General features: G+C 30.8%; 1 protein-coding gene across 1 annotated transcript in view; it reads left to right on the top strand.

The window, feature by feature from the left end:
* Positions 1-26,190, top strand: part of LOC143049547 (uncharacterized) — an 84,306-nt gene extending 58,116 nt beyond the window's left edge. The window contains exons 22-26 of the mRNA XM_076223153.1: positions 3,134-3,478; positions 15,174-15,299; positions 18,704-18,850; positions 19,428-19,478; positions 22,782-26,190. Coding sequence (XP_076079268.1) covers positions 3,134-3,478; positions 15,174-15,299; positions 18,704-18,850; positions 19,428-19,478; positions 22,782-22,868 — 756 coding nt within the window. The 3' untranslated portion in view covers positions 22,869-26,190. The remainder of the gene's footprint in view (positions 1-3,133; positions 3,479-15,173; positions 15,300-18,703; positions 18,851-19,427; positions 19,479-22,781) is intronic.
* The last annotated feature ends 969 nt before the right edge of the window (positions 26,191-27,159 follow it).

Raw genomic sequence — 27,159 nt, 5'->3', positions numbered from 1 at the left:
ATCTTGATGTTAACATATGGTCTACATATACTGTGGATTCATTATTATTCGTTGGATACCAATTTTCATGGATTTTGTGGTTATATGTGAACCCTGAAATTAAAAATTCAAAGAATGACCCATTGTCTATCATGTCTATAGGGTTGTATGCAGATTTTTTGTAAAACCATGAAATTAGATATCAACGAACATGTAAGTTTTCCTTCAGCCAAAAAATTTGGTTCCCACGAAAATAAATAAATCACCAGTATCAAATTTAAGTGAAAGGTTTGATTTCATTTTGAAAAAATGTGAATGAAAAAAGGAATTACCTCCCTTTGAAATCTCATCCTGTTTTGTTCAATTCAATAAAGTGAAAAATATTTCTTGGATTGAAACTGATTTAAGAAGCAGAAATAGAAGAGTGATTCTTTTATTCAAACAATTGTTATTTATAGACCACTGACAGATCAGTTTGTCATTATTATGCAGAATGTGTTTCGAGATTTTAATAAGCAGTTTTCTCAATAAATATTTTAAGCCACTACCCAAAATATACATGAGTATTTGGGTGGGTAATTGACAAATAAATCTAGATCATCAAGATTAATTAATTTCCTGTTGTGAATTAAACTGATTGTTGATCTAAACTGATTGTTGATTACTGAGTAATCTGATGTAATCCTGCTAATTCTCATATCTAACAACATCCTAAACCAGATGTTCATATAACAGACGGAAGATATGCTAAGGAAGATGCTCCAACTGCATTTTTACAAAATTATAAAAAGATCTTAATAGGGATTATATTTAACAGTTCAAGAAGTTGATTTGGGCCATATAAGGGATTTTATTTTGGGAAATAAAGACAAATATCTAGATTGTTAATCTACAAGTTTGTCCTAGTTCCTTGACATATGGTGGTAAAATATTATTTTGAACTTAACATAACTGGAAAAAAGAAAGCAGTACTTGATTATTTTTATACAATAGACTTCATTAAAATAAATGTTTTTATACAATAGACTTCATTAAAATAAATGTATTATATTTATAAATTAACTGTTAACAAAATTTTGATTTTTTTGAAATACTAAGGCTTTTCTACTTCAGGCATAGATTACTTTAGCTGTATTTGGCAAAACTTTTAGGAATTTTGGTCCTCAATGCTCTTCAACTTCGTACTTTGTTTGGCCTTTTTAACTTTTTTAGCTCACCTGACCTGAAAGGTCAAGTGAGCTTTTCTCATCACTTGGCGTCCGTCGTCCTGCGTCCGTCGTCCGTCGTCCGTCGTCTGTAAACTTTTACAAAAATCTTCTCCTCTGAAACTACTGGGCCAAATTCTACCAAACTTGGCCACAATCATCCTTGGGGTATCTAGTTTAAAAAATGTGTGGCGTGACCCGTCAAACCAACCAAGATGGCCGCCATGGCTAAAAATAGAACATAGGGGGTAAAATGCAGTTTTTGGCTTATAACTCAAAAACCAAAGCATTTAGAGCAAATCTGACATGGGGTTAAATGGTTGATCAGGTGAAGATCTATCTGCCCTGAAATTTTCAGACGAATAGGACAACCTGTTGTTGGGTTGCTGCCTGTGAAATGGTTATTTTAAGGAAATTTTGCAGTTTTTGGTTATTATCTTGAATACTATTATAGATAGAGATAAACTGTAAACAGCAATAATGTTTAGCAAAATAAGACCTACAAATAAGTCAACATGACCAAAATTGTCAGTTGACCCCTTAAGGAGTTATTGCCCTTTATAGTCAATTTTTAACAACTTTTCGTCATTTTTTGTAACTTTTCTAAAAATCTTCTTCTCCAAAACTACTTTGCCAAATTTAACCAAACTTGGCCACAATTATCATTGTGGTTTATAGTTTAAAAAATGTGTCCGATGACCCAGCCTACCAAACAAAATGGCCGACATGGCTAAAATTAGAACATAGTGGTAAAATGCAGTTTTTGCTTTATATCTTTGAAACTAAGACATTTAGTGCAAATCTTTCAAGATTTAAATGTCCATCAGAATAAGATATATCCCCTCACAAATTTTGAGTTGAAGCGGACAACCTGTTGTTGGGTTGCTGCCCTAAAATTGGTGATTTTAAGGAAATTTTGCAGTTTTTGGTTATTATCTTGAATACTATTATAGATAGAGATAAACTGTAAACAGCAATAATGTTCAGCAAAGTAAGATCTACAAATAAGTCAGCATGATCAAAATTGTTAGAGGACCCCTTAAGGAGTTATTGCCCTTTATAGTCAATATTGAACAACTTTTCGTCATTTTTGTAACTTGTATAAAAATCTTTTCTAAAACGACTTGGCCAAATTTAACCAAACTTGGCTACAATCATAATACTAGGGTATCTATTTAAAAAAAAAGTGTCTAATGACCCCGCCTACCAACGAAGATGGCCGACATCAGTAAACACATTAACAGGTGAGCGACACAGGCTCTTGAGAGCCTCTAGTTAGATTGGAGCGTCACTGATGAGTCTTTTGTAGATGAAACGAGCGTCGCCGGATATACAAAATTTAGTCCTGGTATCGATGATGAGTTTATTTCCTTGAACTGATTCAGAAAATCAATATAAAAAAATTGTAATGATTTGAAGAATTAAGTAATTACTACCGGTTGTCAATAATAGCGATTTTCTAAATTCACATGTCCAGTAGTTTTACAAAATATTTAATTTTACAAATTACATGTGTGATTTTAAATTACTTCTGTCTTAATTATTACCAACTTGATTGTTACATGTATTAATAAGCTTTCTTATGCTTTTTTATACAAAATAATTAAAGGTCTTCAAACTGAATTTTATAACCCTTAGATGTACCTCTAATACGTAAACAACATTAAGTATAGTTATAAGTGGTTGAAATCATTTTGGTAGAAGTGGTAAATAAGTAATTGAAAAGGCAAGGTCTATCTTTACACCCTATTGTTTACTTTTAGATATATAATGACTGTTAGTGTTCAGTTTTCATTCAAATAAAGAGCTATCAATCTTCATAATGTTCATTCATGGCCATGCTAATTGATAACTGACCATTTAACATTTAAAAACATTTTCTCCCAAGATCCGTTTATTTTTAGAAGAATTTATGTAGTATTTTATCTATCAAGCTGATAACCCCTTAATCAGTCAAATGGGTTGGCCTGGCTGATTATCTCCCTAATCAATATAATGGTACAATCCACCTGGCACATCAGCTGTTGGAAGTACATTGTGAAGATGGTGTAGCATGTTGTGATATGTCTTATAATTATAATCGGTATAGTTTGGGTAGCTACCCAGGATTATACAGTAGTTATGGAAGTTCTCCTAGTAGTATCCACAGCTCAGGGATAGGATCGGGATATAGTTCTCGTTCAGGATCAACCAATAGTCTTTCTAGTATCGGATCTTCTGTAGGACATGGATCCACACATTCGTATAGTGGATACCATCCACCAACACCATCAACATACACACCATATCTTAGGGTTTGTACAAATCTGTAAAATTAGCAAAACTTGTAACTTTCTTTATGTAAAATTTATCAAGTGAAGGGCAATTGATGAACAATATGGGAAAAAGGGGGGGGGGGGTCTATTTCTATACTGACTTATTTGAAATTATATTATAAATCAAATCAAATTCATGTGTTCTCTCAAACCTTGAATTATTGAATATTACTGATAGGGTTATGAAATCCTGTACATAAGAGAAAGGATAAGATAGATCTGTGAAACTCCAAACACATTTGTTTTATATAATTTCTATTATTAACCAGAAAGTTAGGTGCTTATTTACATCATTCTCGGACTCTTCAGATATTGAATAAAAATGTAATGCATGCAGTGCACATGTTTTGCAGATGCTGATGTTCGTGAATGCATTTTTCTGTCTTTTATTTCTGCACAATAATTTCTCTGTCAGGACTGTTACATACATCATTATCCTTATGTAAATACAAGATAAAAATCACATATGTTTGAATATGATTTGATAAAATGGAAAAAAATATTCAGTTTTAAAAAAATTATCAAAAGATTTTTTAAAACAGCATACTTGTATCAAAATTCATGTAATTGTTTCAAGGAAAATCAAACTTCTTTCATGAGTTTTAAAACCCCACTATCTATTTCTGTATTGGACCACCTACATATATTATTTATATATATATATATATTTATAAAATTAATACTTGATTAAATGTTAATTATTTAGAGATAGGTACATAGTTGTATCTACATATTGTGACATTATCCTGTATATGGAATGTTTGAGTGGTTTACAATACATGAAATATATTCAGATCCAGTCCTATGTATTATACAGGCTGATGAAAAATTGCTTCGTGTCCAAATATCTAAATCAAAAGTTCATAAGACAATAATTGTTGGAAACTATGAATAGCTTGATAAAATTTCCATTATTTGGATTTTCAACAGTCCCTTTTTATACGACCGCAAAATTTGAAAAATTTTTCGTCGTATATTGCTATCACGTTGGCGTCGTCGTCGTCGTCGTCCGAATACTTTTACTTTTCGCACTCTAACTTTAGTAAAAGTGAATGGAAATCTATGAAATTTTAACACAAGGTTTATGACCACAAAAGGAAGGTTGGTATTGATTTTGGGAGTTTTGGTCCCAACATTTTAGGAATTAGGGGCCAAAAAGGGCCCAAATAAGCATTTTCTTGGTTTTCGCACTATAACTTTAGTTTAAGTTAATAGAAATCTATGAAATTTTGACACAAGGTTTATGACCACAAAAGAACGGTTGGGATTGATTTTGGGAGTTTTGGTTTCAACAGTTTAGGAATTAGGGGCCAAAAAAGGGCCCAAATAAGCATTATTCTTGGTTTTCGCACAATAACTTTAGTTTAAGTAAATAGAAATCAATGAAATTTAAACACAATGTTAATGACTACAAAAGGAAGGTTGGTATTGATTTTGGGAGTTTAGGTCCCAACAGTTTAGGAATTAGGGGCCAAAAAGGGACCCAAATAAGCATTTTTCTTGGTTTTCGCACCATAACGTTAGTATAAGTAAATAGAAATCTATGAAATTTAAACACAAGGTTTATGACCATAAAAGGAAGGTTGGTATTGATTTTGGGAGTTTTGGTCCCAACAGAATAAGGGGCCCAAAGGGTCCAAAATTAAACTTTGTTTGATTTCATCAAAATTGAATAATTGGGGTTCTTTGATATGCCGAATCTAACTGTCATGACTGTGTATGTAGATTCTTAACTTTTGGTCCCGTTTTCAAATTGGTCTACATTAAGGTCCAAAGGGTCCAAAATTAAACTTAGTTTGATTTTGACAAAAAATGAATCAGTTAGGTTCTTTGATATGCTGAATCTAAAAATGTACTTAGATTCTTGATTATTGCCCCAGTTTTCAAGTTGGTCCAAATCGGGGTCCAAAATTAAACTTTGTTTGATTTCATCAAAAATTGAATAAATGGGGTTCTTTGATATACCAAATCTAACTGTGTATGTAGATTCTTCATTTTTGGTCCTGTTTTCAAATTGGTCTACACTAAAGTCCAAAGGGTCCAAAATTAAACTTAGTCTGATTTTAACAAAAATTGAAATCTTGGGGTTCTTTGATATGCTGAATCCAAAAATGTACTTAGATTTTTTATTATGGGCCCAGTTTTCAAGTTGGTCCAAATCAGGATCTAAAATTATTATATTAAGTATTGTGCAATAGCAAGTCTTTTCAATTGCACAGTATTGCGCAATGGCAAGAAATATCTAATTGCACAATATTGTGAAATAGCAAAAAAAATTTTAATTAGAGTTATCTTTCTTTGTCCAGAATAGTAAGCAAGAAATATCTAATTGCAAAATATTGTACAATAGCAAGATTTTTTTTAATTGGAGTTATCTTTCTTTGTCCAGAATCAACTTAAATCTTTGTTATATACAATATACAATGTATATTCACTTTTTACTACCAACTGATAAATTAAAATAATCTTTACCATTCAGTGATAACAAGCAGTTTTTTTACATCTTAATATTTTATGATGTATTTAAACGAGTAGTTATTGTTGCAAACTCCATTAGAAATTTTAATTGAGATTAGTTTTGGAATAAGGGAAAGGGGGATGTGATTAAAAAAATTGGGTTCAATTTATCTCATTTGAAATTTCATAAATAAAAAAGAAAATTTCTTCAAACATTTTTTTGAGAGGATTAATATTCAACAGCATAGTGAATTGCTCTAAGAGAAAACAAAAATTTTAAGTTCATTAGAACACATTCATTCTGTGTCAGAAACCTATGCTGTGTCAACTATTTAATTTCCTTATCTTATCTAAAATGTTTTTAGATAATGTATGTTGGACATTTGCCAGACATGACTATGATGTCATTTTCTATTTTTATTTGCCAATAACTTTATGTAAATAACTTCATTGGAAATTTACCAATATTAAATGTTGCTGATGAAGTTTTTTTTATTGTTTTATACAATAAACAATGTATATTCACTTTTACTACCAACCAATCTTTACCATTCAGTGATAACAAGCACTTTATTTTACATTTTAATATTTTATGATGTATTTAAAAGAGTAGTTATTGTTGCAAACTCCATTAGAAATTTGAATTGATATCAGTTTTGGAAAAAGGGAAACGGGGATGTGGAAAAAAAATGGGGGGGGGTTAAATTTTTCTCATTTCAGGTTTCATAAATAAAAAGAAAATTTCTTCAAACATTTTTTTTTAGAGGATTAATATTCAACAGCATAGTGAATTGCTCAAAGGCAAAAAAAATGTTTTAAGTTCATTAGACCACATTCATTATGTGTCAGAAACCTATGCTGTGTCAACTATTTAATTTTAGATTTAAATAAGTTTGAAGAAGAAATCTTTAATTGATTTGTTAAATCTTGACATTTGTTTTGTGTAAAAAAAACCATGTAATGTCAAAAATTTGATCACAATCCAAATTCAGAGCTGTATCACGCTTGAATGTTTTGTCCATACTTGCCCCAACTGTTCAGGGTTCGACCTCTGCGGTCGTATAAAGCTGCGCCCTGCGGAGCACCTGGTTAGATTTTATGAAGCTACCTTCCCCCTTTTCTTAAGCAATCTCCTTTTTGTTTGTTAAAATATTTTATGATGGAAAATATGTACATTTTGTTTTCTGAATGCACATCTACAATGGAGATAACGAAAGAGTGAGGGTACAGCTTAAAAGAGGGACGAATCATTTCATGTTTTATGTTGTAAAAGTACAATATACTTGGATGAGAATCAGTAGTAGAGTTTAGATTTTATCAATCATTTTCCTCCTTTCTTCTAACTCCTACATTTGTACTGCAAGTACATTTTTATGTTCTAAATACCAATACATTATTACAACACTAGAATAAATTTTTGTTACATTTATAGATTTTACCATGCCAACCAGCAGTGGGAATGGTTATAAATCTGTCTGGAAATACTAAAAAAGGATAAAGATCAGTTTAAAGTAGACATAAAAAAACAAATATAATTACTGCAATAAAGTAAAAATGATTTATTGTCAAAAGAAAAGTTTCAAGAGTAGGTCTGTCTAGGCTGTTTATATAGACCTTGGCTGGGGGTATCCTGTTGTAAGGAAACAGAAAGTGTATACTAAAGCTCAGGAACCAGAAAATTGAGATAACATAGAAACTTTTCTTTAGTCATTAGTACCAGCTCTTCAAACCTTCAAAGTTTGAAATTGTTACTCTGAAGAAATGTTTCTATATAAAGCACAATGTTATGATAGGAACCTGTCGAAGGAGTAGGTTCAGTAAGACCCCTTTTTTAGCCCCAAAATATAGCAGTTTTACATAATTGTGAAATGTAATCTTTTAGCTATTTACTGGAAAGTAGAATGCTTCTGCTACATATATATGGGCTGTTTTTGACAATATAATGCACATATATTGGGTACTAGCATCATTAAGTCATGCTAAATTACTAAAATCTTCACAATTTTAGCATTTTAGTTAAATTTAAGACCGTTTCTGTCTGAAATGAAAGTGGCCGCATTCGTGTTCATTCATAGTAGTGAAATGTAAGTTGTATTTGATAATAATACATAACATATATAAAGGTCAAGAATGAACACAGATGCGGCCACTTTCAGTTTTTACCAAAACCATCTGAAAAGTGACGTTTTTTGGCATATTTGATAGATTTTTCAGCGTTTTTAATGACTAAATCAGTTAAAATCTTTCACAGAAACCAATTGAATCAATTGAAATAGATACCTAAGTGTTTGAAAGTGTCCAAAATTTCTCGTTAGATGAACCTGAAATTTGAGGCCAAAATCGGCCCTTACCGGACCTACTCCTTTTACAGGACAATTTCTATGTAAAAGTGTGTCATCCATATGATAGTGTTATAGTCATTTGTGATTGCTATCACTTTGATATACCCTAATATTTTTATTTATAAATCATTTGCTTCGACATGATGCTGAAAAAAAGGAGGGGGGGGGTCTCCAGACTTGGAAATTTGACAACCCTGTCAGACTTATCATTAAAGGTAGATTTCAGAATGGTTGGAAACATTTTTTGGAAGCAGCCACCAATGTCATGACTGGTTTTATATTTAAACAATTATATTTGAGAATTGAATGCTTCTTTTTGTAACTTTATTGGGGTGTAAAAGTGTTGACCGAAGTACATTTTGTATGAAGCGTGGAAGCGCTTCATTCTAAAAATATATATGCTTTTACAACCCTATGAAGTTACAAAAAGAAGCATCCAATACTTATAATTACATTTTTTAGCTAGGATCATGAAAACACGAGTTTTTTATTTTTTAAATTTTATTCACATGTGCACTTTATTGTGGGACCTTGTTGTCGAGCCTTCAACTTTAGTCGAAAAAGCGAGACTAAGCGATCCTACATTCCGTCGTCGTCGGCGGCGGCGTCCACAAATATTCACTCTCTGGTTAAAGTTTTTGAAATTTTAATAACTTTCTTAAACTATACTGAATTTCTACCAAACTTGGACAGAAGCTTGTCTATGATCATAAGAAAGTATCCAGAAGTAAATTTTGTAAAAATAAAATTCCATTTTTTCCGTATTTTACTTATAAATGGACTTAGTTTTTCTGCGAGGAAACATTACATTCACTCTGTGGTTAAAGTTTTTAAAATTTTAATAACTTTCATAAACTATCCTTGATTTGTACCAAACTTGGACAGAAGCTTGTTTATGATCATAAGATAGTATCAAGAAGAAAATTTTGTAAAAATAAATTTCCACTTTTCCGTATTTTACTTATAAATGGACTTAGTTTTTTTGCCAGAAACAAAACATTCACTCTGTGGTTTAAGTTTTTAAAATCTTTATAATGTTCTTAAACTATCCTGGATTTCTACTAAACTTAGACAAAAGCTTGTTTCTGATCATAAGATATTATTCAGAAGTAAATTTTGTAAAAAAAAAATTCACTTTTTCCGTATTTTACTTATAAATGGACTTAGTTTTTCTTCCATTTAACTTTACATACAGTCTGCAGTTAAAGTTTATAAAACATTTATTAGATTCATAAACTATCCTGGATTTTTTACCAAACTTGGAAGCTTCTTTCAAACTAAAGACAGTATCGAGAGGGAAATTTTTATTGATGTTTTTCCTCATTTTTGTTGAGTCTGCGATTAACAGCAAAAGTAGGCGAGACACTGGGTTCCGTGGAACCCTTACGAATTTTGTTATCATGAATGATAAGTTTTATTGAGTAATGCAACTGCTTAAGGAATAACACTTGATATGCCATTAGCCAATCAGAATAACGTATTATAATGAAACACACATCTAATTTAATTATTCAAGTTTAAATCTTGGTCATTAGTCCTAATAAAGACTATCTAAGGTTCTTTGTCCAGGAAAAGAACAAAAAAAAATAAGTTCATAAACATAATACATGTAGTGTCTGAATTTTTGAAAATTTATATGTATGAATTCATACAATTACAAGAAACTAAGAAAAATACACAGTGGAACACTGTCAATGCTTGCCATTTTAGTATCAAACTTTTTTCAGCCTCATTTTCTTCCTCGTGTATGGCCATTTACTTATTCTATAAAGCTTAAGTCTTAATTAATACAGTATAATTAGTGTGCACATACAAAAACAGCCATTCATATATTCTTTGCGAAGTAAGTACTTTCATTGTGATTTCCACTAAATTAAAAAATAAAACCAGTGTAATGGTCTTCCAGTAGTTCCCTTTTATCAAAGTGGAACACCTCTTAAAATGGTTATCATCAGAAAGGTATGATTTTTCACCTCAAAACAGATGACATCATTTGAGATTTAACTGTTTTATATACTTCACTATATTCTGTTTTGTTGAAGTCAACTTTGTGGTTTGGAAAAAAATGATCATTGATAAACCTTTGTTTACAAGAAGATTTAATATTGTTTGTATTAAAGATATATGAGTGCTTGAACTGACTTATAAAAATGTTGATCTTTACTTATCAAATTGTCATAAATTATTATCAGTGAACTCCTAGGAAGACAGTGATAAGTGTCCTGTTCTGATCTTGTTTTGACATGGAATGTTCTTCTAATCTCAATCATTTTGTATTCAAAATTTATCAAGTTACTTCAAAATTCTGAATGTTTTTGATCTGAATGGATGTGAAAAAGAGTAAGATTTAGTCCCCCATATTGTGTTGTAATGCATTTACTTTCAAATGAAGTTCATTGAAGTTGATCACCTCATAGCTTATGTCTAGTAAACAGCCATCTGGTCCACTTTTGTGGTCAATTTTAGATATAAACCCTCTTTCCAGTCCCTCAATGTCATTGTTTAAAGCAGGGCTCGCCACCCATCCCCTCACAGTCACTTGTTTGATGCAGATATACCAATTGAGCCCCTCACAATCACTGTTTAATGTAGAGATCTCCATCAAGTCCCTCAAAGTCACTGTTTAACTTGGAGCACTCCATAAAGGTATCCAGCACCTCATAGTTACTATTTATTATTGAGCACCCAATTCAGTCCCTCCAAGTAGTTGTATAAAGAAGATCCCTCCATCCAGCCCCTATTAGTTACTTACATGATACATTTGTATTGAGCACTCCATCCAGTCCCTCCCAATAATTGTGTAATTAAGCTCCTCCTTCCAGCCCTCACTGTTCAATGATGATATTTACAGTAGAGCACTCCACCCAGTCCCTCCCAATAACTGTATGATGAAGATCCCTCCCTCCAGCCCCTCACTGTTCAATGATAATATTTACAGTAGAGCACTCCACCCAGTCCCTCCCAATAACTGTATAATGAAAATCCCTCCCTCCAGCCCTCACTGTTCAATGATGATATTTACAGTAGAGCACTCCACCAAGTCCCTCCCAATAACTGTATAATGAAAATCCCTCCCTCCAGCCCCTCACTGTTCAATGATGATATTTACAGTAGAACACTCCACCGAGTCCCTCCCAATAACTGTATAATGAAGATCCCTCCCTCCAGCCCCTCACTGTTCAATGATGATATTTACAGTAGAACACTCCACCGAGTCCCTCCCAATAACTGTATAATGAAGATCCCTCCCTCCAGCCCTCACTGTTCAATGATGATATTTACAGTAGAGCACTCCACCGAGTCCCTCCAAATAACTGTATAATGAAGATCCCTCCCTCCAGCCCTCACTGTTCAATGATGATATTTACAGTAGAGCACTCCACCGAGTCCCTCCCAATAACTGTATAATGAAAATCCCTCCCTCCAGCCCCTCACTGTTCAATGATGATATTTACAGTAGAACACTCCACCGAGTCCCTCCCAATAACTGTATAATGAAGATCCCTCCCTCCAGTCCCTCACTGTTCAATGATGATATTTACCGTAGAGCACTCCACCCAGTCTCTCCCAATAACTGTATGATGAAGATCCCTCCCTCCAGCCCCTCACTGTTCAATGATGATATTTACAGTAGAGCTACTGTATTTTGAAGTTTTGATCAGTGAGTCATTCTTTGCCTAATTAAAACAGAATTCTGTAGGATGTTTATGATTGCCACATATATTCTTATGTACTTCACAAAGCCAGATGTTATTCAGTATATTACTGGAAAAATATTTCTTTCATAAGAAATTCATACATCAGTTTGTCGAAATGTTAACTTAAGCTGTTAATTGTTCCCCCTGGGTGCTGAATCTTTTTAGACAGATTTGATTCAGTGTACTAGTAAAGTCTGCAACATAATAAACTCACCAATAATGGCAGTATATAAAGATTACCATTCTGCATAAGATTTATTCCATTAGAAATTTTACCTCACAACATTTGACTTAAGTGAATATACTTACTTTTACAAATTATGACTTGGATGGAGAGTTGTTTCATTGGCACTCATACCACATCTTCCTATATCAATACATTAATTGTTTGCCGCTTGGCATTTAACTCACATAATTATTGTACAAGATATAGTGGACCTAATCATTAGTTTATCATGAACTAAATAAGGAGGAGGAAAAACCAAATATATATATTTTTGCAACTTGAAAGGAAAAAAAACATATTGGACTAATATATAATGGACCTAAGCATTAGTTATGATGAATAAAATTAAGGGGAGAAATGGCATAATATTTATATTTTTGCAACTTGAAAGTGAAAAAAACTAATAAAATTTGTAAAGCATTTGTAAAGCATGGTGATTCACATGTGATTGAGGTGAAAAGGTGTAAATGTCTTGACCATATGAAAATAGTAAGATTTGCCTATTTTTTATAGATTATAAACTGAATGACCAGATACAAGGACAAAAATGACTTTTTTCAATAGTTTATGAAGAACTTTATACTGGGGACACTTGTCAGCCTCGATAATTAGTTAATACAAGTCCTTCCATGTCAAACATTGTGTATTAATTACCCCAAGAACAGATAGTATGTAGATAAACCATTAAATAAACTTCTTTTGTCAGTAACCTATTTAAAAACCGTTTTCACCACAATGATTGTCAAATTATTTTCCTGTGGACTGGATATGAGTGAAGAAGTAAGTCTTTAAAGTTGTGAATATCCTATCTTTTTATTTGAATTGTTTCCTTTCTAAAAATTCCTGTCCTAAATATTCATGTAAAAATTTGCCACTGGACATTATGTCACTAAAATCTTTTTTTTAAATTACAAATTTTTAACTGTATTTATATATGTGTTTTTTTAAGGATAATTGATAGTGATTGACAACACACTTGTAATTATGTTATTATAAGTCTCAATACAAATATACCTTCATTATGAAGTTCTTGTTAAGTTCTGAATATATATATTAAACAATAAAATTAAACATGTTATATTTGCCAATGGCCGAAACGTATTGAACAATTGGTTTATTTATACAATTATAAAAGATATGTTCCCTATTGGAATTTTGAAAACAAGGAAAATAGAAATGGACAATTTGCTGCTGCAATCCTATCTTTGAATCTACAAATTTGTATCTGTGGATTAAAAAAATATTTATTAGGATGATTGATATATATATTGACAAACCACTTGCAGTATATTACCTTTAAAATGGACAATTTGCAGCTGCAGTCATATTTTTTATTAATTGAAATTTAGATCTGTCTAATAATATACATTTAATATTTTATTGATATTGATTGACAACTAATTTGCACAACTTAGGGGCGACATCAAAAGTTCAATGTAGGATAAAAAACTTAATTCACATAGTTTTTTCACTGACCCCCCACCCCCCCTCTTAACTTAATTTGGGAAAAATTGATTTACCAATAGGGATATATGTAAAAATCGATTTTAGATATACAAAACTTGCAGAATTTTAACCCCACCCCCAAACTATTTGATTTAAGTTTTTATCCTACATCGATCTTTTGATGTCGTCCCTTACTTGCAGTCGTGTAGTATATTTAGTAAGAAAGCTTCAATTTTTAGTTCTGTAGATTGTGCAGTATTAAATCTGCACATTTTGTTCATTTAAAAAATCAGTTTACAAAAGAGTAGAATGAAATAATTATTGACAGTATAAAGTAAACTGTGCTCACATGTACAGAGATTTACACTGAATTTGAGTTCAGCTCACTTTAAGGACTGCATGCATCTGTACAGAATGTGTCTTCTTGAATTAATTTCTCAGTGTCTATTTAACAAGAAAAAGGTATAAATAATAGTATGATTTAATTGTGTTATTTATAGGGATGTTGATTTTGAAATCCAGAACATCATTTTTCTAACCAATGATTTTTTTTTCTCAATAGATATATTACAATAAATTAAAACTAAAAATTAAAATAAGAATTGCTCCATGTACTTGTTTTGAGATACAGAGGCAAGAATGTTGTCTTGAAAATTTTTTGTCCAGTATTTCTGTACATTGTATAATTTGATAACTAATTATACCAGTCAAAGTGTCTAGGGGTTAGGGACGACATCAAAAGAACTTAAATCAAATAGTTTGGGGGTGGGGGGGGGGGGTAAAATTCTGCAAGTTTTGTATATCTAAAATCGATTTTTACATATATCCCTATTGGTAAATCAATTTTTCCTGAATTAAGTTAAGAGGGGGTGTGAGGGGGTCAGTGAAAAAACTATGTGAATTAAGTTTTTTATCCTACATTGAACTTTTGATGTCGTCCCTTAGTGAGAAACTTACAAACTCTTGTCACCAATACAGCAGTGTTAACTATGATAAGTAACTTTACATCCCTACTCTTTTTGTTCTAACAGGGATGATCTGAGTCAGTTTACCCTACCTTGAGGTTCTATGTTCTGCATGCTTTCGTTTGTTCTGTAACATTTTGGCTGGAATGTCAAACACACATAAGGAACATATACTATTTAGATAATATATAAAGTATATTATAACTACTGTATTGCATTCTGAACTAGATGTTATGAAGACTAAATGTTTTTCTTTAAGAAACACAATGTAATATAGTTATAGTACTTGGTGTGTCAGTGTAAGATCTCTCTTTCCAGCAATCAGGGTATTCTTACACAGACACTCTGTGTCCTCATGGGATAACTATTACAAGTCAATCCATGGCGGGTAAGGGAAAGTCTGAATATCATAACCAATAACAGACTAAGAAGTATGGTAAGAGATGATACCAATACATAGATACAAATTTAAGTTAAAAAAAAATAAAAACATTTTTGATGGCATATTTGTATCAATTAAATTTCTTTTTTCTTCTTCAGAATTCATACTCAGGGAGATACAACTCAACATCAGATGTAGGAACTTCAGATCGTTACAGTCATCGGACAGACAGACCCAGTTCATACATTGGTTCTACATCAAGTCTTAACCTAGATTATAAAAAGGTAACACTGGTTTCCAATGTAAGGGGAGGGGGGACAACTTAACTTCAAATGTAGGAACTTCAGATCGTTACAGTCATCGGACAGACAGACCCAGTTCATACATTGGTTCTACATCAAGTCTTAACCTAGATTATAAAAAGGTAACACTGGTATCCAATGTAAGGGGAGGGGGGACAACTTAACTTCAAATGTAGGAACTTCAGATCGTTACAGTCATCGGACAGACAGACCCAGTTCATACATTGGTTCTACATCAAGTCTTAACCTAGATTATAAAAAGGTAACACTTGTATCCAATGTAAGGGCAGGGTGGACAACTTAACTTCAAATGTAGGAACTTCAGATCGTTACAGTCATAGGACAGACAGACCCAGTTCATACATTGGTTCTACGTCAAGTCTTAACCTAGATTATAAAAAGGTAACACTCTTATCAAATGTAAGGGGAGGGGGGACAACTTAACTTCAAATGTAGAAACTTCAGATTGTTACAGTTATAGGACAGACAGACCCAGTTCATACATTGGTTCTACATCAAGTCTTAACCTAGATTATAAAAAGGTAACACTGGTATCCAATGTAAGGGGAGGGGGGACAACTTAACTTCAAATGTAGGAACTTCAGATCGTTACAGTCATCGGACAGACAGACCCAGTTCATACATTGGTTCTACGTCAAGTCTTAACCTAGATTATAAAAAGGTAACACTCTTATCAAATGTTAGGGTGGAGAAAATTTAGTAGTCCAAGGACAAATAAAAAATCAATTAGGTCATTAGTTTTCACGTTTTAACTTTTCCTATTTGGTCATAAAATTGAAAATGGAAATGGGGAATATGTCAGCGACAACAATGGGTGTTCAACACAGCGAGAAAATCCTGCATCTGGAGGTTGGCCTCAGCTGCCTGGTAATTTATAGCTTACAAAACGATATGAGTTTTGCTCATTGTTTAAGGCTGTATAGTGACTTCACGTTGCCTACATTCATGTCCTTGTGTCTTTAGTGGATAGTTGTTTTATTTGTCAATCATATTTTCTTATTTTTATACCAGGTTTTCTAACTAATGTCAAAACAACTTGGATGAAAATAAGTAACATAGTTAATTTCTTGGAAGGGGGACAACTCAATGTTATCTGTAGAAAATTCAAATTTAAAAAACATAATCAGGTTGAAATGAAGTGGAATTTTCAACATAAAAAAATAAAAACATTTATATGAGAAAATACAAGATTCCATACTTGTTGAAAACTTAATTGTCATTTCACAAAATAGTATCAGTTAGATTAAATAGGGAATGGAAATGGTGAATGTGTCAAAGAGACGACAACCCAACCAAAGAGTGAAAAAACAAGTGAAGTCCACCAATGGGTCAATGAGAGAATCCTGCACTTGGAGGCGGACTTTAGCTACTTGATATCCATACAACTACAATGAACACATCTGTTTAAAATTCTTAAACATATAGATAGTACCTGCTTAAAGAACTCGGATACATTTATATCATACATTTTTACACGTTCTGTCATTCTGTTATGTATAAAATAATAGGCCATGTAGGTAGATTTCTTAGTCGACAATTAGTTGAAAAAAATATTATTGTTTTCAGAAGTTGCAAATACCCATTAAAGGGAGTTAGTTTAAAACATATCATCAGATAATTTAAAGTCAATTATATTCTGTTTGACATCCATAAGAGTTGCATTTGAATTATTTTAGTTGGACTACTATATGCAGGTAAAATCTTCAACCTGTGGTACAAACTGATCTGTATAAAAGCTTAAATTCTTATGATGCATTCAAATACTTTTCTTTATTCTTATTACTGTTGACATTATTCTTGAAACTATGTCATGCTTATATATCTGTCAGTATGTCCAAACCACATAAGTTGTTAGGTTTGCATTGACTATTACATTTATTTCTGATCACAAAAAAGTCAGATTGGTTATGAGTTCTAGAAAAAAAAGTCAAGTAAAAAAAAAAAAATTGGATGACAGTTGATGAAGAATTGGTAGGAATTTTGTTTTAACCCATGGATAATTTCAGCATGGCAGTGTGTTACTTATGAGACATCTTATTATCCTTAAAATATGTATTTACTGTATATGCTATATACATCATTCCATATTTCTATATATCACAAAATTTGTTTTGTAATACATTTTTGTACTATTATTTCTGAGCATTCGTCCTGAAGATGCATGTAATATTTGCTACTGGAACTTAAACAGCCAACAATCAATCATTTCTGACTGCTATATATCATACCGTAAATTTTCTCAATTGAAGACAATTATTTATTACTCCTAGTATGTGAAGCATGTCCTCTAGGATTTACCCTAAAGAATGGGTGGACATCATATAAACTTTATAATGAATAGTTTGGCAGGTTATACTGGGTCAGTAAGAATTCTCTTCCAGGAAGACAACTAATAAAGATGATTATATATAATAGAAATGTTATATCTAATTAACAAGATGGCATGTGCTATTTTCATGTTAATAATTGACAGTACTAGGTGTTTTCTGGAATTATCTTTGGTACTTAGAAAATATTTTTGTATCTTTCTTACACGATTCTGACCTTCACTAAATTCTTGCATGGATAATTTTATCTTTGCTGCACAGTTGTGTAGTGGTAGTTATTTTGTAAATACTGACATAAAACTGTGAAAAAAACATACAATGTTCAATTATTTGTGTTTGAACTTTTTTATGCAAAGATAACAATGCTTTCCCACGTAGTCAAATGAAAGTTATTAGAATCCTTTTTGGTCTATTTAACATACTTGTTTAATTTGTGGAATAAGTGAATACCATCCTCTATGCCTTTTTTTTTGCCTAGAAAATCAACCTAACAATGTTGGAGAAGATACAGTCTCTCATCTCAAAGTTGGTAGCACTTATAAGATTCTTTTAAGATATCAGTTATAACCTGCATTTTGTTTTGAGATATCAAGAGTGAATTGCTATGAGTATTTATAAAAAACTTATTGAAGAATTCAAATATAGAAAAATATTTAACTTGTGAACAAACTATACATTTAAACATGAATATGTGTAGTGCATGTGTTAATTATCAGTGTTGTTTGGTCTGAGTTGAATATTTTTTTTTATATTTGAATTCTTCAACAAGTTAATCTTATTAATACATTGACTATTGACTTTTTAATTGGTATAAAGTAGAAAATACAGGAATCTTTACCTTTTTTCTTTGTGTTCACAATTCATATTGATGCAAGGTCATCAACAATGTATTGATGACTGACTTTTGCACAGTGGTTATGAGATACGTGTCAATCAATTGCCCTCTCTGTTTGTCTAAAACTAGAAAAAATAGAATTGTAAGGAAGTTGTTCAAACTACAGTTCATTATATGACATTTTTTATGCTATATTTTCACAGCTTTACGAAGATGAAAAAGCAAATACAGAAAGATTAAAGAAAGATTTAGAAGCAGTGAAGAAAGAATTAATAGAATCAAAAGCTGAATTAGACAGACTTATCAAACGCAATGAAGTCAACAGATTAGCAGATACAAATGATAAACGGGTATAATATCTAATACAGATAGGTTTTTTAACGATGTTTATCATTATTGCAAGTTGAATGATCATATTTCATTGTTCTGGAATATGAATTCTACAAAGAAAAGTACATTATCCAAAGAATTGAAAGCTGAATGTTCTTAAATAGATATCAGAAAAAATGAAAATGTATGATTAAAATAAATCTATTAATTTCTGATTATAAATATCAACCTGTGAGAAAGCAACTCACTTTTCAAGAAACATACTCTGAAGAAATCAAACAGTAAAGAGTCTATCTATAGTGTATGTTATGCCTTGTTAAAATTATGTACTTCTGACAAAATATTTATATGTGAAAATAATACTGAAAGGTTCTTATATATAAGTATTACCTATACACGTTATTGCTATTCAGAAATCTGTCTGTTTGACCAAAGAATCAGTCCTGCTTGCTTTTGAGGTCATACAACAATCAATTTTTAATTTTATGTTATGGCATCAACATTTTATTGGTACTTTTGTGATGTCAAGTAATGTTGGACAAATAGCGATAAGGTGTATTGTAATTATAACAACTATATTAATTCTGTATTTTACAGGAAAAGCGAGCTTTAGAAAGAAAATTATCAGAATTAGAAGAAGAATTAAAGGTAATTTGTGGTGCTTAAATTTCACCCTCTTGTTATATTACACATACCCCCCACAGTTATAGATAATGTAGAATTCACACAGTTAACAATATAGAAGTTAATGTAAGTTTTCTTTAAAACTGTATTGTGTAACTCATCTTTTATTTCGGAAAAAAATATCAGATGTAATAATGTTAAGTACAGTTGTGGCTTTTAAGATGATAAAGTTTACAATGGTGGACATTATTATACAACAGTATGATATTTAACAAATTAACTGTAGTTAGTGGACAGCAAATTATTTGAAAACAGTCCCAGTTGTCTACCTTGTTTTCAGAGCAGTTATCTCCCTTTGCAGAAAATGGTCAGAGTTGTCTACCTTGTTTTCAGAGCAGTTATCTCCCTTTGCAGAAACTAACTTTGTTTTCAGCAGTTTAATATTGACAGCATTGTTTACTTCCAGCAAATGGACAAAACAAAAGCTGAAAATAAGAAACTTAAGGAGGAAAATAGGGCATTAACAAGGGTGATATCCAAACTGTCCAAATAGGTAAAACATCACTAACTCGCGCATGTACAAATATCTGGAATTTAGTTATAGTACCGAAGCATGATGTTTTTACTAATTTCACGTTCACTTGTTTTCACTTGTGCTTTCAGTATGTTGAATTAAGACGATTTATTTTAGGATATTCGACAGTTGTTTTACCTCACTGCATTTCAAGGTACTCTAAAACAAAACAATTTGTTTCTTTTATCACAATTTTTGTTTGATGATCTTTTACCTGTTTATGTTTGTTTGCATTTTTGCTTAGGTTGTTTTGTTTGCATATTGTTCTATTTTTTTTAACTTTTTTTTTAAATATTCTTAAGCTTACTATATTAAAAGATAAGCAGGATATATTCTAACTATAGTGGGTTTGTTTTAATGGAAGTTATTGGCTGTGAGTTGTTTACTCTTTGAAATGATGAGGAAGCACATGACATAAATGTCAATTTATAGATTAGTTTTTGACTCAATACATTCAAGCATAATTCATTGGACCTTGGCCATATTTATATTGTTGTTTGGTCAATTTTGATTTTCCATGATAAAGTCGTTTCTTTGTTACTGTTAAAGGTCAACTAACGAGGGTTTCCAAAACAGCCGTATTAACCGGACTTGTCAAATAAAAAATTGAAATTTATGCGATCTTTTTCACCTGACCTTTTGCCTTAAACAGGCACATATTTCTGATCATATAAGTAACACAATGAGTATTTTTATCAAAACAAACCCTTCTTTAATACCCTCTCATTGGTCGATCTATTTAAAGTCATTTTCTTAAATTTCAGCAGTTTGCATCTTATTTATTTAGTCAACCAAATTTTAAAAGAAAATTAAAAAAAAAGTCTTTATTTCCATTGACGATATATGTTAGTTAAATATACTTGTGATAAGAGTATTCTAATATGCCAAACATATTTTATATATAATATAACTGAGTGAAGTATATTTAACTAATGCCTGACCGCAATATATAGCCCTGAGTCTGTCATGTTAGTTCCAGAGGTATGATATTGAAATGACAAACAGATTATATGAACAAGTTCAGGAAGTGGATGTCAATGTGTTGACATTGTAACAACTTGTCAAAGGGAGATAACTTGCTTGATTGGAAATTTAAGTTTCACATAAATTTCTTTTGTAATAATAATAAGATCTAAATAAATATATGTATCTAATCTAGAACTGTAATTTAAACACTATATTTTATAACCTTTTCTGTATCCTGAATCGCCTTATTATTATACACTTCCTATTACAGGAGTAAAAGCTTAAGTCTTAACAGAAGAACAATATCAAATTATTTATTATTACAATTTACAGCTACTGGCTTTACACTAAAGTTAGATAACAATTTTGATACAAGTTGAAATACAATATTTATAACAAACAAAATGTAACATTCAAATTTTAACAATGCTCATCATAGCAGCAATACCTGCTTGAAGAGATTGATGTATATCCAATTAAAATTTAGAGTCAATTCAGGATTCAGGAAATGTCGTTCTGAGGTGAAGAATATTGATCCATATTTATGATAGTACATTATGCATTAATTCTTGTGATATAACCAGATGTAACGTTCAAGGGAATACATTATGTCATGTCTTACATATTATTGTTTTGACTATAGTTAATACAGACTTTGATGTAGATTCGAGTGTGACCGCAGTAGATGTATGGTGTTAGTTTTCCTGTATTTAGATTTATCGTATATGATTTAATAGTCGAGGAAAACAATTAAAAAGATTACCAAGAAGTTCAGGTTTATAAAAATCAGATGGAGGACCATCAAAGACTGTGATTTATGATTGTCAAAATATAATGCCTTTCGTTTCTGAAATTTCAGTTATCAGGAAACACATCAAGAATTAAAGATGTCATGCTTTTGCAATGTTTCCATTTTGGGTGCTACTTTGAGTTTATGGCACTTGTCTTCATTTTTTTAATGTTCTTAGTTTCCAGTTTCTGTGTTTACAGAGCAGCTGATAAGATGTAACTTTTTTCAAAATTCCAAATATTTTTTATCAAAATGATGTGAAAGATTCTAGTACTGGTGATGCATGTTGAATGCTGTGTTCATACTACAAATAGGAAATTCAAAAATCTACAGGTCACGAAAATATATAGTTTTATTTGTGTGAGCATTTTACTATAGACTTTAGCCTGTATCTTGCATTTGGAATTGTTATGCCCCACCTACGATAGTAGAGGGGCATTATGTTTTCTAGTCTTTACATCCGTCTGTGTGTTCGTTCGTCCGTCCGTACGTCCGTTCGTCCCGCTTTGGTCAAGGTAGTTTTTGATGAAGTTGAAGTCCAATCAACTTGAAACTTAGGACACATGTTCCTTATAATATGATCTTTCTAATTTTAATGCCAAATAAGAGTTTTGACCCCAATTTCACGGTCCACTGAACCTAGAAAATGATAGTGCGAGTGGGGCATCCGTGTACTGGGGACACATTCTTGTTTTTCATTCTAAATTGTCTATCCAGGATTAAAATTTAAGATGGACTAGTTGAATTTTCATCACAATTCTCTTCTTCATTTCACAAAATTGATATTACTTTTGACATCTTTTAACTATCATTATCTGAGACGTAGTTCTGTGATAACATATCTTTTAATTACACAAGGGATAATAGATTTTAATTTAATTTTCATTTAGGTAAAGAAACAGAATAGGACTATACTCCGATTTTACTTCAATACCATTGATTTTCAGGGATATGTTTATTACTAGATCTTAGTTCATTAATATTTTGTGTTTTACAGAAAATGGAAGTATTAAAGGAAGACAATCGGCGATTAAAGGAAGAAAATGGTGCATTAATTCGTGTGATAAGTAAACTGTCTAAGTAGGTCAAAGTACTCAGCAGATAATGATGTCAAGTCTAGGTCATTAAAGAGTTTTTCGCAATACAGATCTGAAGACATAGCTGTATAGTTCTTTCTCAGTAAATTACAAGTTCTTCCTGTTAAATATCGAATCAAAGTCATTTTTTTCAATTTCAGTATTGCTGTCGATTGTTTTGCCTAATCATTTCATATTTTTAACTTCACTGCCCTTTTAATAGCTTTCCTCTTTCACTGCGAATAAAGCTTGTGTAAACAATGTTTAGCTTTCACTAACTCAGAATTAAAAAAAAGCTTGTGATAGTCAATTTGAGAAGAAAGATTTTTATTGAAATGAAGAAGCAATGGTTCTTAATTTCATAGAAAGATTTTTAGTGGTGTTTTTTTTCGATAAATGACATTGAAAAATAAAAACAGAAGTCAGGATAATATGAAATATTTTTTCTTCAAAATTTTGTTACTCAATAGAGAAGTATCAACAAAAAGTTCTGCGTATATTGCTGTACGGTGTATTTCTTAAAATTAGGTTGTACTTCAATATTATTTTTTTTTGAATTTGGTATAGATTAATTCAAAAATTATATTATATACATACTAGTATATAGATGTGTATTTTTTTTTTTTTTTCAAGTATATAATAAACGGTGTGGAAATATACCACTAACTCCAAAACTCTTTGTAAACTAACCAAACACTTTTGTAGAGTATGTGTTTAAGCTGCAATATTCAATATCTGTTTTATACATAGTTTTCATACAGAAAAATTCATTAATTTCAAGAAGCCTGAAAATAAAATCAAGAAATATTTCGAATCATGCAAACATTTAGGATAATTTTCTTTTCTTGACTTATTTCGTAAATGAAACAATTGTATTTATATTGTTAGAAGAAACTGTTTGAGGGTGATATTTCCTATCCCATGTTATAACAGAATGTCTTAGATGAGTAATGATAGTGTAGCTTGGTCAATGTTTGTGCTTAATAAGCTACTGGAATTTTAAGGAATATGAATGTATAATGTATTACCTCCCTTTGTTTGGTGCTACTATGGAAACAATCTCTATAGCAACAGTATTTAAATTGTGATAATAAATTATCAGTACGAATGAATGTGTTGAAATTGTTTAAGAAATGTTTTCTTAAATATGGTTAAAATTTTATTTTAGTGCAATTAAAACAGTGCTAAGAATTGTTTTTATGTTTGTTGAACCTGAAATTTTTTATGAGTTATTGAAAGAACTTGCGTCTTATTTAAAATGTTTAACTGTCATACATTTTTACAAGACCATTACATTTATGTGCAGTTGTTGTGTCTACAATCTTTCTAAATTTTTTATTTTTTTTTCTCTTTATTTTGAAATGAAAATCTCTTGACAATAAGGCTTATTTTGATTTTACCTGGTAATTTGTCAAATATTCTTCCTATGGAAAGAAATTATTAGACACTTATAACTTCTGATATAAACAATTTACGGATCGATGAAATAATAAGAAAAATATTTTGTTTAAACAAATAACTGCTGTTCCATTAAACCCAGATGATTTGAGAAAGTGTCTAATTTTGTGAATGAGTGCTGACCGTAGTGCTGTGTATATAAGGCCAGTTGAGATTACTATTGTACATATGTATATAATGTAAATATTAGAATTGTCTTATTTATTACTGATGTAGTCAGATCTCATGGGAAGAGTTACTATAAAGCTCAGGCATGGTTTACTCAGTAGTGAGTTCTCCATGATAAATCCAGTCTTTCATGCTGTCAAAGAGAGTCATTCTTTTACATGGTGCCAAGTCAGATGTTGATTTACAAATAACATTTGTATTATCCCATGGAAATTAACTCCAAAAATATTTAGTTTGACAGTCAGCATTTGTTTTTATCTTTGATGAATCGTTGTTAGAGAATGAACTATTTCTATAGGAAATAATTATTTTCCGTTCTAGTGGGTGAAAAATATTTTGATTGAAATTTGTTTGTGCATGGTCGTATGTTTGTTATGAATGAATATTGTTTTTTCACCTGCTAGAAATATTTAAAATAAAGAAAATATCTTGATCAATTCATTCTTACCTTATAATTTGAAAGTGTAAAATGATCAATTATGTTTATCAACAGATACCAAAATATCTATAATAAAAGTATAGATTATTATATAAAAATTGCAAAATTTATTTTAAAAAATAAACTGAAAAATTGAAAAAGATAGGAATATTGACAAAAAAAAGGGAAAAGAAACTTTAGAAAAAAGATCTTTTGAAGATGCAATGCTAAATTATAATTATAATGGTAAGAATGAATCTTGATTAAATACAGGAACATCACCAGAGAGTTGAAGTTTTATATATTAGTCCTGAAAACATCTACCATTTGTATGAATACATTAGTTTCTCTTCCGGTATCATATCATATTAAGTTTGCTTTGGCGTTGCTTGGTAGAGAACTCTTTAGGTGACATGCTGGACCTAAAGTTTGTATACCTGTTACTGGTTCCTGTTTAAGTTTTAATATATAAGGCATCAACATCAGATGATGATTTCCATATTGGTTCCCTGTGCTTTTGTGATAACTTTGTTATGTTTCCTATGGGCTTGTGTTACTTCTGGTTACCATTCAGGAGTTACATATGACCATTGTTAACATGTAGAGTTTTTCCCCTTAGGTGACATGCTGGATCTGAGGAAAGCACAGGAATTCAGAAATAACCACAAGTCTAATTAGTTGTACATTTTTATTAAGTATTTATGAGGTGAAGTAGGTACCAGAAGGAAGCAATATGTGCACACCAAATCTCATAAATCTCATTTGAGATCTTTTTGCAATATTCAGTTCAGGATTACTGTTATGGAAAAAAAATAAGATTTCAAATATATGACTTAAATTGAAATGAAAATAAAATAGATCTCAACTATATGTAAGAAAATTTATTTTAATATGTACATTCTAAACAACTCTGCTCTTTTACTATTGTTCCTTCACTTCATTCAATGTAAGAAATTTAAATTAGAAAATAATGAAAATTCAAAAATGTTCCCATGAAATTACATATTAGATTTTCAGAAATTAAAAAGAATCAACAAATGAAATAGTTTATTATAAGTATTTGTAAAAGATAAAAGATGCTTATGATTCTCTTATATTGTTTAAAGTGTTTAAATTTGTAAGTCATATCAGGATAAGAAAATTAAAAATAAGCATTACTAATTTTAGATACATGTATATCTTAAAAATGTAGTAATGCAGGAGTTAGCAAGTTATGTGTTGATATTTATGCTTTTGAGAAAACTCTGAAATGTTCCTATTAACATTTATTTCTTCTGATATTGAGAGGAAACAAATGAGTTTTGGCAAACATACAGAGTTATTCCCCTTAGATGACATGTTGGATTTAAGGAAAGCATAATAAATCATGAGAACAAATCAGCAAAAATTAGTGTGATAGCAAAATATGAGCTTGAATGCAATATACTGTGGATTCATTTATTTTCGTGGGTATCAATTTTCGTGGATTGCTGAAAACTTGCATATTCGTGGATATTTGATTTTGTGGTTTTACCAATCTCTGTATACAAAGCTTATTGAAAATATGATATATCATAACATTTGAATTCATGGTTCACTTGTAACCACAAAACCCACAAAAATTGGTAACCAACATATATTAATGAATCCACAATAGGGATTTTGTTCATGTTGAACAAATATATTATTGTTGTACAAGCCAAATGTTTTACACATATTTCACATCAAATTTGTCAAATTAGTATGTATATTACATATATATTTATTAGCTGTGAGGTAAATGTCCCTTTTTCCAGTTTTTAAGCTTTTATTAATACTACAGTGAAAATATTGATGATTAACAGTACCAAATCTTCACATTTACTTCAAAAAGTCATTAATATATAGAATATATATCTAAAAATATAGTAAAATAAAGTAATTTATATTTTATTACCTGTATTTGTTGACTTTAAGAACAGCTCAAGTATCCATCCTTTTATTTTCAAGTCCCTAAGCTTGAGATCCATCCTTAGTTATAGTAAATGTCATATTTACCATTACATACATTTTATAGTTTATGTGCAATTAAAACACTCATGAGATATGATAAGAATGTACAAATGATTCTCAGAAACCAGTATGAACATTAAAATTATTTGGTCCTTCCAATCACATGCAATAGATAGTGTTTGTTAATGACAGTGAAAAAACATTGATAACAACATTACATAAAACTCCAGCTGAAAGTTGAAAATGTTAAATGAACTACCTATTACTTGAAACATTATTTTCAA

Source organism: Mytilus galloprovincialis, chromosome 10 (assembly GCF_965363235.1).
Source record: "Mytilus galloprovincialis chromosome 10, xbMytGall1.hap1.1, whole genome shotgun sequence".
In the NCBI taxonomy this organism is placed as follows: Eukaryota; Metazoa; Mollusca; class Bivalvia; order Mytilida; family Mytilidae; genus Mytilus; species Mytilus galloprovincialis.
Note: the sequence above shows the minus strand (reverse complement) of the source record. Positions and strands in the feature narration are given on the sequence as shown.